Source organism: Sus scrofa, chromosome 4 (genome assembly GCF_054392235.1).
Source record: "Sus scrofa isolate SSC_HxYL_T2T_F1_AM1 chromosome 4, Sscrofa_HxYL_maternal_Yorkshire_Landrace_v2.0, whole genome shotgun sequence".
NCBI lineage: Eukaryota > Metazoa > Chordata > Mammalia > Artiodactyla > Suidae > Sus > Sus scrofa.
Genome location: NC_139386.1, coordinates 97,746,054 through 97,756,992, shown reverse-complemented (window position 1 = coordinate 97,756,992; position 10,939 = coordinate 97,746,054). Strand labels below are relative to the sequence as shown.

Below are 10,939 nucleotides of genomic sequence, written 5' to 3'. Positions count from 1 at the left end.
AACCCACTGAGCGAGGCCAGGGATTGCACCTGCACCCTCATGGATACCAGTCAGATTCATTTCTGCTGAGCCACAACGGGAACTCCAGTGTGTGTGTTTAAACTGAGTGAGTTCAGTGTCTTTTTGTGTTTTGGCTGTGGGGCTGTATTGCTTAGTTTGCCAACTGCAGTTCAGCGAGTGCACAGACAGAGCTTTGGGAGAGAAAAGGGCAAGGCCTGGGCCTAGGGGGCTGCCTTTGGTCCCTCTACTCAATTCTCCTCGGTCTCAGAGGGAATGATCACAAAGTCTTTTGAGCACGGCAGTTCCAAGAATCACACACACACCGCCACAGTTGAAGAATATTTAACTTTTCTTAAAAAAAAATCTTAACCATGAAAGGAAGAAAATAAAAGAGTATACATTATTTTAACAGCAAAACAGTCATTTCCATATCTATATTTTATATATTATATATATATTTATATATATATATGTATATATACACCTAGCACAGTGTGTATATTCTATTAGTCACTGGGGAGTGGAGTGGACGTGGTAATAGGGGCCAAGGCTGCGGCGGCCCCTGGGATGGTCCTAGGTTAGTTTGGGGACTCCAGCATTCAACCCCCTTCTCCCACCTCCTGGGGCCCAGTTTTCAGCTCCGTACCTGATACACTGGTTTTCTCTAGGGAGAGGGTGGGGAAGGGTGGACACAGGTGGGGTAGGAAGTTCCCCTGAAGATGGGAAGTCTTGGGATGGGGTGGGGTGGGGGGAGTAGCTCAGCACCGGCCGCAGAGGCTGGGCTCTCGGGCCAGGAGGCCCGGAAGCTGGAGGCCTTCTCGCCCGCAGGGGACCGGGACGTGCTCAGGGCTGGCTGCACTGCTGGGCCCTGACCCTGGAGCTGGGCTGCTAACTAGGAGACCCAAGTGGATCTCCTCTTCCCTAGCGGTCCCTCTGTTACTGCCTCCGGCACGCCAGGATCAGAAACAAAAAAGGTCCAAGTTATTTACAAGAGCAAAGATGAACATACAATACATACATATTTATAGGAAACCAAAGTGACAAAGAGAGGCGAGGTGGAGACACCTCAGCCTGGGGGGCCTGCGGAGACAGGAGGGGAGGAAGAAAGTGCATTTACACGGAGCTGCCTCCTTTCACGCGCACTTGCATGTCTGAGGGCGCCCACACACACAGGCTTGCACACGTACGTGGGGCGGGGGAGCTTTCAGATGCAGTCAGCATGCTTAGGAGACACGAGGCCTTGAAGGGCTGGGCTGAAGGGGGCGGAAAAGACACTGAAACGCGACTCCAATCTGAGCAGACCAAGCAACATGCGGGTCTCCCCCCTGGGTCTGGGCTGGAGCTGTCTCCTCAACCGCCTCCACCTCGGGAGGAGATCTGGGGGCTCCCCACCCGGTGGCCCGCCTCAGGCCAGTCCCTAGAGGAGGAGCAGGGATATGGAGGACGCGGTGGTGGTCCGGGCGGCTACAGTCCTGGGGAGGTGGCCGTGTCTGCCGCGCCGGCTTCCTGCAGGGTGCTGGGGCCTGCGGAGGGTGCGGGGATGCCAGTGAGGAGCTCGCCTCTGAGAGACCCACCCTCTGCTCTGCCTGGAGAGTCCCCAGCCTGCGAGAGCCGCTCTTTAGAGCCACCCACTGTGACAAGGCCTTCTCCTCCCCCAGCAACCCTGGGGTTGCTCGTAGGACCCAGAAAGGGCTGCTACTGACACCCACTTGCCAGTCAACCCTCCAAGCCCACAGGTAGGCGTGGGTCTCCTTCTGGAGCCAGAACGCAGCCGAGGCCCCAGCCGCCCAATCTACTGCTTAAGAGCAGGGTTCAGGAGTTCCCGTCGTGGCACAGGGGAAACGAATCCGACTAGGAACCACGGGGTTGTGGGTTCGATCCCTGGCCTCGATCAGTGGGTTAAGGATCCAGCGTTGCTGTGAGCTGTGATGTAGGTTGAAGACGTGCCTTGGATCTGGTGTTGCTGTGGCTGTGGCTGTGGCTGGCAGCTACAGCTCTGATTTGACCCCTAGCCTGGGAACCTCCATATGCCGCAGGTGAGGCCTTAAAAAGCAAAACAAACAAAAAAGAGCAGGGTTCAGAGGGGAGACTAGGCTCCCCTGGTTTGTTATCTTCATAAGCCAAGGAAAAACAGGGCTCAGTTCTAAGCATCCTATGTTTAGGGGAGCTTCTGTGGGGCTTCCCTGAAATGTCCTCTTGTGGAGCTGATAGAGTGAATGGACGAACCGTAATCAGGGGGAAATGGGCTCCTTTTTCTCTCTTCCGTCTCCTCAGGCCCCATGGCCGTGTTTCCTCTCCAGCCGATGGCCTTCTTCCTGCCCCTTCCACCCTAACCCTGTGGGCTCCACTCACCGTCCTCAGGGCAGGGCCCCATTTCGTGACTGTCCCTGGAGTCAGAGGCTGGGGGTTCCTTGGCTGGAGGGGACAGGGAGCTGTCTGTCCATCTAGTTGGCTCTGTGTGGAAACTGCCTACAGGCGTGGTGCCACCGGATGACTCTCCCCCGAGGGACCTGAGCAGTTCTCTGTGGGCCAACTCCATGTCCTGGAAGAGGTGCGGGGGGACAGCTGCTCTCCAGCCCCTCTGTGCATGGGGGCCCTGGGCAAGGGGCTCTGGAGTCCAGGGGATGGGGCTGGGTCTGTGGGTGGCCGGGTGGGCTGAGGGTAGAGCCCGAGGCCAGGACCTAGGGCTCCCAGGGAGACAAGTGGTGGAGCTGACTCGTGCAGGTGACGGGTCTTGGGGTGATGGCCTGAGGCCTCCAGGGACCCAAGCCACTCACCTTGAGCCTGCTGAGCTTGAGAGTGAGCTGCTCGATGGTGCGGAAGATCATACCCACGTCCCTGAGGGCCAGGCTTGGGGGAGAGTGGCCAGGGTGCCTCTGATCTCCACTGCCTCCCCGCGGCGGGGGCCGAGGCTCCGTCTGCCAGGCAGGGAGGCCGTCGGGCTGGGAGGGGCTCCTGCGTGCCCCCAAGGAGTCGGTGCTGGAGTCTGGTGGTCCCGCCGGCATGCTGACGTAAAAGCAGTTCCCTGTCCCCAGCAAGACAAAGAGCTCAGGAGGCAAAGAGAGGAAGCCGAAGCCATCTTTGCTCCCCTCACGCTGCCTGCCGGTCTCCCCAAAGCCCTTCTCCTCCACGGAGCCTTCGAGATGGCGATTTGCTCAGCTTGGCCCAGACCAGGGGAAGAGGCTTCGTGGTGGAAGTTAAAGGAGGAGGAGCAGGGCAGGTGTTCCCTCTGGGAAGGTGGACGGGCTGGTTTTAGGTCCTTCTGAGAAAGGGGTGGGCAGCAGCGTCCTTTACGGAGGCCCATCTTGGGCTCTGCTGAGGAATGTCTGCACAGCCCCCTGTCCCAACCGCCGTCTATTTCACAGTCCTAGAGATGCCTCAACTCATCAGAGACAGTGACAGCTAGAGAAGGGTGCAGAGGGCCCCCAACAGGGCAGTAAGCACAGGTAAACTCCCAGGAGCCTGGGAGGCCATGTGAGCCCTTTTCCATGGTGACACTGGATGGTGGCTGCTGGGGGGGGAGTGGTGGCTCAGAAGATCAGCCAAGGACACTGGGCCCTTGGGCCAGGCTTCCCCGCCTCCCCTTCATGACTAAACCCAGGCTGCTTACCCCTGCTGCTCTGAACGGGGCCAGTGCCAGCTCTCGATGAGGGGCTGGCTTACGCTCTGTCCCCCCATCTTTAGGCCCACGTGACTGCAGGCAGGGCGCTAACTCCCCATGCCCAGCTCTGCCCCCGTAGGCCCTGAATTCCAGCCCTGGCCTGTCTCTGGCTCCGAGGAGAAGTTCATTACCCGTTGCCTCTGCTCCGCCTTCCACTTCGGGTGGCTCAGGTTCTGACTGGCCACACTCTGGTAATTCGGGGACAACTTTGCTGCCTGCCACCTCAGCTGCACCGACACCACCACCAGGGAGAGCAGAGGCCGAGAGAGAAGGACAGGGAAGGGAGAGAGAGTAGGAAGGAGAAGGAGAAGGGAGGGCGGGGGGAGGGGAGTGGGGTGGGGGGGTGTGGAGAAAAAGAAAAAGGGGAGAACAAAAGTGAACACAGGCTCACACATGATTACACCCCGGGGAGCTGCAGAGAACCGCTCCACCAATTCACCAGAGGACAGAGAAGGAAGGCCAGGTCCCAGAAACCCAAGAGAGAGTGAGCGCAGACCTCGGGTGGAGGGAAAGAAAATTGCTCCTGGAGAAGGAGGCAGAGCTGGGCACCAGGCGAGGCAGGAGACCCTCTCCCAGCCCGGATGAGCACCCTGCATCTGCCTTTCCTGCTGCACTCTTCAGACTGGGCTTCCCCCTCTTCAGCCTCCTCTCCCCTCCCTGGGCCCCCAGCCCAGCCAGGGCTGCCCTTTCTTGTCTTAAAGCCATCCTCCGTCCTCCACAAGCTGGGGGCCTTCCCTCGCCCCCTGTTCCCCTCTCACATGTCTCCCAGCCTTGTCCTGCGGCCCCTCCTCTGGGCTCCACCTCCAGGCTCGCTGCCTTCTCCATCCCACCCGCTAGCTCCTTCATGGCTGCTGTGTGCAATGACCAGTGGTGAGCACCTGCCCTTGTCTTTCTGGGAATGAGGCTCCTGAGATGTGCCAGGACCTTTCCTTTTCCTCAGGACTGGAAGGGCAGTGAGGGATGCGGGCAGAAACTGTCACGCTGGTAGCTGATCTGTGCCAGCCAGTAGGTAATATCCTCATGCTGTAGAATGAAGTCCAGAGATGACCCAGAATTTTGCCTCAGGTCACAGGGATCTTAAGTGATGGACCTAGGGCTCTGCATCTCGGATGTGCGACCCCAAAGCCTCTGCATGGTATCAACCTGGCTCCCTCCCTTCTGCTTCCGGTGCCAACTCGGTTTCCAGGATAAAGGCGGGGAAGAAAGGGACCGTCTGGAAGACTCATAGCGATGCTAGCGAAACTGGGGTGTTTGTCTCCCCAGTGGACAACCCAATTCATTTTACCTTTTCTCACAACTTTGTAACTTCCTGTTGCCTCTGTGCTTGAAGCTTCTTCCTCTGGATTCCTGTCCAGGTCAGGAGACTCCCAGATCCCAGAATTTCTGGTCCTTGGGGGCAGGTGTTCCAGAGAACGGAGAGCTACGTCCTCCTGCCCTGGCTGGCCCCGCTCTGGCCCTGAGAGCTGGGCATTGTCGCCTTCACCCCCAGGGGGAGCTCGCCCTGGGGAGCCTGGGTCCCAGGGGTGAGAAGTGATGCTGATGACAGAAGGTGTAGGTGTCAGGTCGTCCTCGGGCTCCCCAGCAGCCTGTGGGTCCATGGGGTGACCTGGCAGCAGGCTCCACAGGATCAGCTGCCGCAGGTTCTCCACTGGAGGGGAAACAGGGTGATGGCTTCCCGGACCCAGGACCGCACACTGCGCCAATGGTGGGGGTAGCGGTGCAGAGGCGGTGGGGAGGTCGCTGCTCCCCTCCCCGACCCCCACCCCCAACTTGGTGAAACTGCTTCTTGGGTCACAAAGTGGAGCTGGAGGACCCTGGCCAAGCGGCGGGTGGTGGTGGTGGGTGTGAGCTTAGGAGGAGGGGGTTGGGACAAGAATGACAGTTGTCTCCCTGCATTCATCTTTCCTCAAGCACAACAGAAAGAGCCTCTGAGCAGATAGTGGGTGGAGGCGGCTGCCCGCTCACATTGGCCACGCTACTGGGGCGCCAGGGGCCGAAAGTAGGGGCCATGAAGCACTGACCATCCTCCAGGGCTGCATCGGCGAGTCCTTCCATGAACAGAGGGCCTGGGAGGGGCCGGAGGATGGGGTCCCTTGTCCTGCTGCCCCTTTTCTCTCTATCCGGGGAGGTGGAAGGGTCAGGCAGGGCACCCAGCTCCTCTTCCTCTCTGCTGCCTTCCTGCTCGGGATCCTCCAGCAGGGCTGGGTGCTTCCCTTTGATCCTCTGCTGGGGTCCAGGGCCTGTTCGGGTGGGAGGACAGTGTATGGCAGGGGGAGACGAAAGCCACGAACGGGCTGATCCCAAGCCCGGCTTTGGCTTCAGGGGGCTGGGAACACTAGCTGATCCACTCCACAATGTTCAAGGAGCACTTACTACGGCCAATCGCTGGCCCAGCTCTTGGCGTCCATGAGTAAACAAAACAGAGATCCCTGCCCTGGGAACTTAAATTCCAGTGGATGGACACACAGAAAAATAAAATCAGTAAGTCAACTAAATAAACTGGAAGGTGAGACGTGCTATAGGAAAGAAGGAGCTACGGAGCAGGGGATGGCAGATCAGGAATGGTGATACTCAGCTGAGTGGTCAAAGAAGACACACTGGCGCAAAGCTAACCTGGGCACAGGACTTGGAGGGGATGTGGGGTTAGACGAAGCATTCTAAGCAGAAGGAGACAGAAAAGGCACCCAGCCAGGGAGCCCGCCAGGGGAGAGTTCTCTCTAAACCCGAGATCCTAAGGTGTTTCACATACAAACCCAATGCGAATCCTGTCTGGGACCCCCTCGCTTCTGCTCGTGCCAGCCCCATGACAGTAGCTTCAGCCCTTTGAGCTCCGCTCCCCATCCTGATAATTCCAGGGCCTGCAGAGTCTCCGAGTGCAGCTCTTTCTCCCTTAGGAACCTCTGGACTCTACCCGACAGCCTCTCCTCCTCCCCTGCTAAATACCTGTCACCTACAGAGCCCAGGTGGAAAGCTCTGCTCAAGGGAGCTGGCCTACACTCGCTCCAGTCTGTTCTCTCTCCTCTTCCAGACACTTTCTCTTTCTCACCGTTTCTTCTCTGCTCTTATCAAAACCTCTCACCTCTGGCCCGATGCCTCTCTCCCATCATCCCACCTGCACACCTCCCTACCTGGGCCGACAAAAAGGCCTACCTCCAGGTACCGCCTCAGGCTCTGGTCCACTTCGGAACACCTCTGAGTCATCCAGCTCTACCCTGAGGGAAGAAACAGCTGGGGTAAGAGGAGATCCTGCGCTGGGAATCCTGGCTCTCTGCCAGCCAGGTGACGGCCAGGTCATGAAATTCCACTCTGGCCTCCTGAGTCAGAAGGCGCAATGGAGGCGCAGGGTCTAAGAAGGGATGGGTTTAGATTCAGCACCTGCTGTCTGGCTGGTAACCTGGAGAGGAGGATGGGTGCCAGCTACACTTCGCCTGGTCCTGATTCTGCGCCCCACCCCCTCACCCTGCCTCAGGCACTGTCTCCATTACAGCCAGGGGAGGGAAGGATGGTGAGGGGAGAGCAGGCAGGGACAGAAGGCAAAAGTGTGGGGTACCTCCCTCCACGTGCCTGCTAACATTTGTCAGCAGAGGCTGCCCATCCTGGGGGTGGAGGTGGGGAAGGGCTTAGAAGCAGCAAACAGGTGGCTTGGAGAGGGGATGCTGAGGGGGTTGGGGGCCTAAGCACCTGCTGGGTGTGGGGCTCTGGTGGGCTGGCTCCTGGGGGCCGGGGGGCGGGGGGTGGACGGGCGTTGGGGCAGCTCCGGGGTGCCTGGTGGCGTTCCGCACGGCCTCTTCTAAGAGCTCCATCCACCTGTTGCCGGTAGGAACAGAGAGCACCAGGGGTGAGAATGGACCGAGGCTCACAGCACCTCCCCTGACCAAGTGTGGGTCAGAGCTGCGAAGCTTCCTCACGCCCTGCCCGGCGGCGTCCCGCCTCCCTCGTGTCCTGACAGGCTGCTCCCGTGGGGTTCTAGTACTCTCAGCTACCAATTCCGAAATACCAGCCCTCTGTTCTGCTTGGTTCTATATCTGTTTGGTCTCTCAAAATAACTCTCAAGAGGTAGCATTATCCACATCTTACAGACAAAAGCCCTGAGCCTGAGAAAACTGTCTGACTCAGCCTGTCTCCTGCCACCAAGCCACGCTGCATCTGTCTGGCCACTGTCAGGGGACACGGGTGGGTGGATGCCCAGCATGGGGGTGTGGGTCCTGGAGGCAAACACCTTTGAAGAATGCAGGTATTGGAGTTCCCATCGTGGCGCAGGGGAAACGAATCTGATTAGGAACCAAGAGGTTGTGGGTTCCATCCCTGGCCTCGCTCAGTGGGTTAAGGATCCAGCGTTGCTGTGAGCCGTGGTGTAGGTCGCAGATGTGGCTCGGATCTGGCGTTGCTGTGGCTGTGGTGTAGGCTTGGCAGCTGTTAGCTCCTATCAGACCCCTAGTCTGGGAACCTCCATATGCCACAGATGCGGCCCTAAAAAGCGAAACAAACAAACAAAAAGAATGCAGGCATTAGAAATGCTTGATGAGAGAAGGGAAGAAGCCAAGGGAAAGGGAGAGGCACCAGAGAAAGAAAAGCTGCAGCAGAAAGGCTGGAAGAAGGCTAAGAACCACCCCCGCACCACAGCCTACTGATGGGTCAAGGACAGCCACTCAGCAGGCTTCTCTACGTCCATCTTCTCTCTCACTCCCGCCAAGGCTCCTCCTGTGACTGCCCTGGGGCTCAGCCCTGGCCTCACTGTCCACATCCTCATATGTCCCAAGAGGATGGTAGTTACGTGTAACCCCTCAAGCAATTCTCACGTGTTCTTGTCCGATGATGTCAACGCCACTAGCTCGTAGATCTGGGGTGGGCCCAGCTCGGAGGTACAGATGATGAAGAAGGCTCGTTTATCTGTGTGAGAGAGAGAAGGGAGAAGGGTCCACACTGGGGGTGGCAGAGGCCTGACTGCAGCCTGGGCCAGGGCGACAGAGTGCTGACCGGGAGCCCTGACCTTCAACCAGATGGAGAAGGCAGCGAGAGATGGACCTGGCTCGTCAGAGCCACTTGGGGTGGAGTTCCCGTCACGGCTCAGCATAAATGAACCCGAATTGAACGTCCATGAGGACGTGGGTTTGATTCCTGGCCTTTCTCAGTGGGTTAAGGATCCAGTGTTGCAGTGAGCTATGGTGTAGGCTGGCGGCTACAGCTCCCATTCGACTGCTAGCCTGGGAACCTCCATATGCTGTGGGTGGGGCCCTAGAAAGACAAAAAAAAAAAAAAAAAAAAGAACTGCTTGGGGCTCATTTACAAAAAGGACATAGGCAATTCTGGGTCCCCTAAGGTCATCTTCACAGCCACCCCCACTACTTCCTGCTTTCCTGACAGGTGTAAGGTGCTTTGGGGTTATAAAACTACATCACACCCATCCTCCCTTTATATCCCCTGCCCCTAGAGGCAGGTATCACCTCCCATGTTAGAGGGGAAAAAAAGCAAGTGCAGAGAATGTGGTTTCCTCGCTCTTGCTCCAGAGTCCTTCTTGTACAAGCTCTGCTGCTCACTGCAATGCTCTGAGCACTGGACTGGGCTCTGGATGTGGGTACACTGGTCTCTGCAAGCGAGCTCTGCCCCGCCCTCTCTCCCTGTCTCTCTCTCTCTCTCTCTCTTTTTTTTTTTTTTTTTTTTTGGTCTTTGGTCTTTTTAGGGCTGTACCGGTGGCATATGGAGGTTCCCAGGCTAGGGGTCGAATTGGAGCTATAGCTGCTGGCCTACACCACAGCCATAGCCACACCAGATCTGAGCTGCGTCTGAGACCTACACCATAGTTCACAGCAGTGCCGGATCCTTAACCCACTGAGTGAGGCCAGGGATTGAATCTGCATCCTCACAGACACTAGTCAGATTTGTTTCCACTGAGCCATGACGGGAACTCCTGCCCTTCACTCTTGTCGCAGAAAGGCTTGTCCCTGCCCAACGCTGCTCACTCTTCCTCCTCAGCCCACCCTAGATGCCCGGATCCCATCCTGCATCAGGTTGTCCATCTTCATCTTGGTCCCCCCATCCTACCCGTCACCCCACACCATGCTGGACCACATCCTCCTGCTTAGATGGGCCAGCGTAGGAGGAAAGGAACAAATAGGGCCAGGAAGTTTCGTATGGCCCCAGATCAGCCCCGTATCACTGAGTGCTCGCTGGACATGAGTAACAGGGATCATGGCCCCGAGGCCTGGGCCAGCTGGGACCATCTCCTCACGGGTACCTGTGGCCACAGAGCGGATGAGCACGGCATTGAGCTTGAGCACGGGGCTGAAGGTCTGCTTGCTGTCCGACGAGCCCACGGCCGTCTTGCTGTGGCACTTGAGCAGCAGCTTCTCATCCTGTTTCTGCAGCAGCACGAGGAGGTCCTCCAGCAGCAGCACGTGGAGGTCTGGAGGGATGTGGTGCTTGTGAGGTGTTCCCTGTTGCCTGCTCACCCCTCATTGACGCATGGGGTACCAGAGGCTCTTGGACGACCATCCCCAGGGTCTAGGAAGCCCTGGAGTCTGGTGACCTCCGACTCCACTGTTTTTGGTCCTCCCTCCCCAGGCTGTGCTGAAGGAGCCCTGAGCCGTCATCTCCAGTGGTGTTTCAAGCTGCCTCTCCGGCCACCTTACTACCTCTCCAGAGACCCAGATACAGGGCTTATGATCGGGAGAGGGGACAGCCTAGATCCCCTCTCAGCCCCGGGCCCCCTGCACTTACCTAAGGTCTTATCCTTGCTGATCCTCCAGGTCAGGGGCCCCTCGTGGATCATTTTTCTGGCTGTAAGATCTAGGCTCTGTTAAGGAGACACCATTCATTTATTCACCAAGTATCTGAGAACGTGCTCTGGGCCAGACACTGTGCTAAGGTGCTGGGAATCAGTGGCAAGCCCAGAACAGTCTGTGCCTCACACTTATGTGGGGATGCAGACAAGTCAAAGGTCACGTGCCAAGTGCTGGGGGACACAGTCATGGCTCTGGCTGGGGCCTCTCGACTGCCTACCACCTGCGTCTACCCTCCTAAGACGACTCTCTGTACCTGCCCATCCCTTCGGCTTTATTCCCTCCCGAATGACCTTCACCTCCACCTCGAGTTTACTCCCATCCCCTGCTCGCCCAGGCCGAGTTCTCACATGTAGCCTTTACGGTGGGCCTGTAGGCTCTTGTCTCTTCAGGGATGGGGGGACAATGGTCAGAGGGACCCCCTTCGCCATCCCATCACAGACAGCCCAGGCCTCCTCCCCGCCCTGACCCGAATTCTGCCCCAAGGGGTGCCCGAGAA

At 57.9% G+C, this 10,939-nt stretch overlaps 1 protein-coding gene across 26 annotated transcripts in view; it reads right to left on the bottom strand.

Moving 5' to 3' along the window:
• Nucleotides 1-1,000: 1,000 nt before the first annotated feature.
• Nucleotides 1,001-10,939, bottom strand: part of ARHGEF11 (Rho guanine nucleotide exchange factor 11) — a 114,510-nt gene continuing 104,571 nt past the window's right edge. For 19 of the 26 annotated variants that reach the window (XM_021089644.2, XM_085022684.1, XM_085022683.1 and 16 more), the window contains 11 exons: nt 10,379-10,454; nt 9,897-10,064; nt 8,461-8,551; nt 7,343-7,468; nt 6,812-6,873; nt 5,683-5,901; nt 4,947-5,309; nt 3,793-3,888; nt 2,778-3,025; nt 2,353-2,542; nt 1,001-1,523 (listed from right to left, as the gene is read on the bottom strand). In XM_021089644.2, coding sequence (XP_020945303.1) covers nt 1,465-1,523; nt 2,353-2,542; nt 2,778-3,025; nt 3,793-3,888; nt 4,947-5,309; nt 5,683-5,901; nt 6,812-6,873; nt 7,343-7,468; nt 8,461-8,551; nt 9,897-10,064; nt 10,379-10,454 — 1,698 coding nt within the window. In that variant the 3' untranslated portion in view covers nt 1,001-1,464. The remainder of the gene's footprint in view (nt 1,524-2,352; nt 2,543-2,777; nt 3,026-3,792; nt 3,889-4,946; nt 5,310-5,682; nt 5,902-6,811; nt 6,874-7,342; nt 7,469-8,460; nt 8,552-9,896; nt 10,065-10,378; nt 10,455-10,939) is intronic. The other 7 variants (XM_085022688.1, XM_021089650.2, XM_021089652.2 and 4 more) reach the window with 1 other exon arrangement.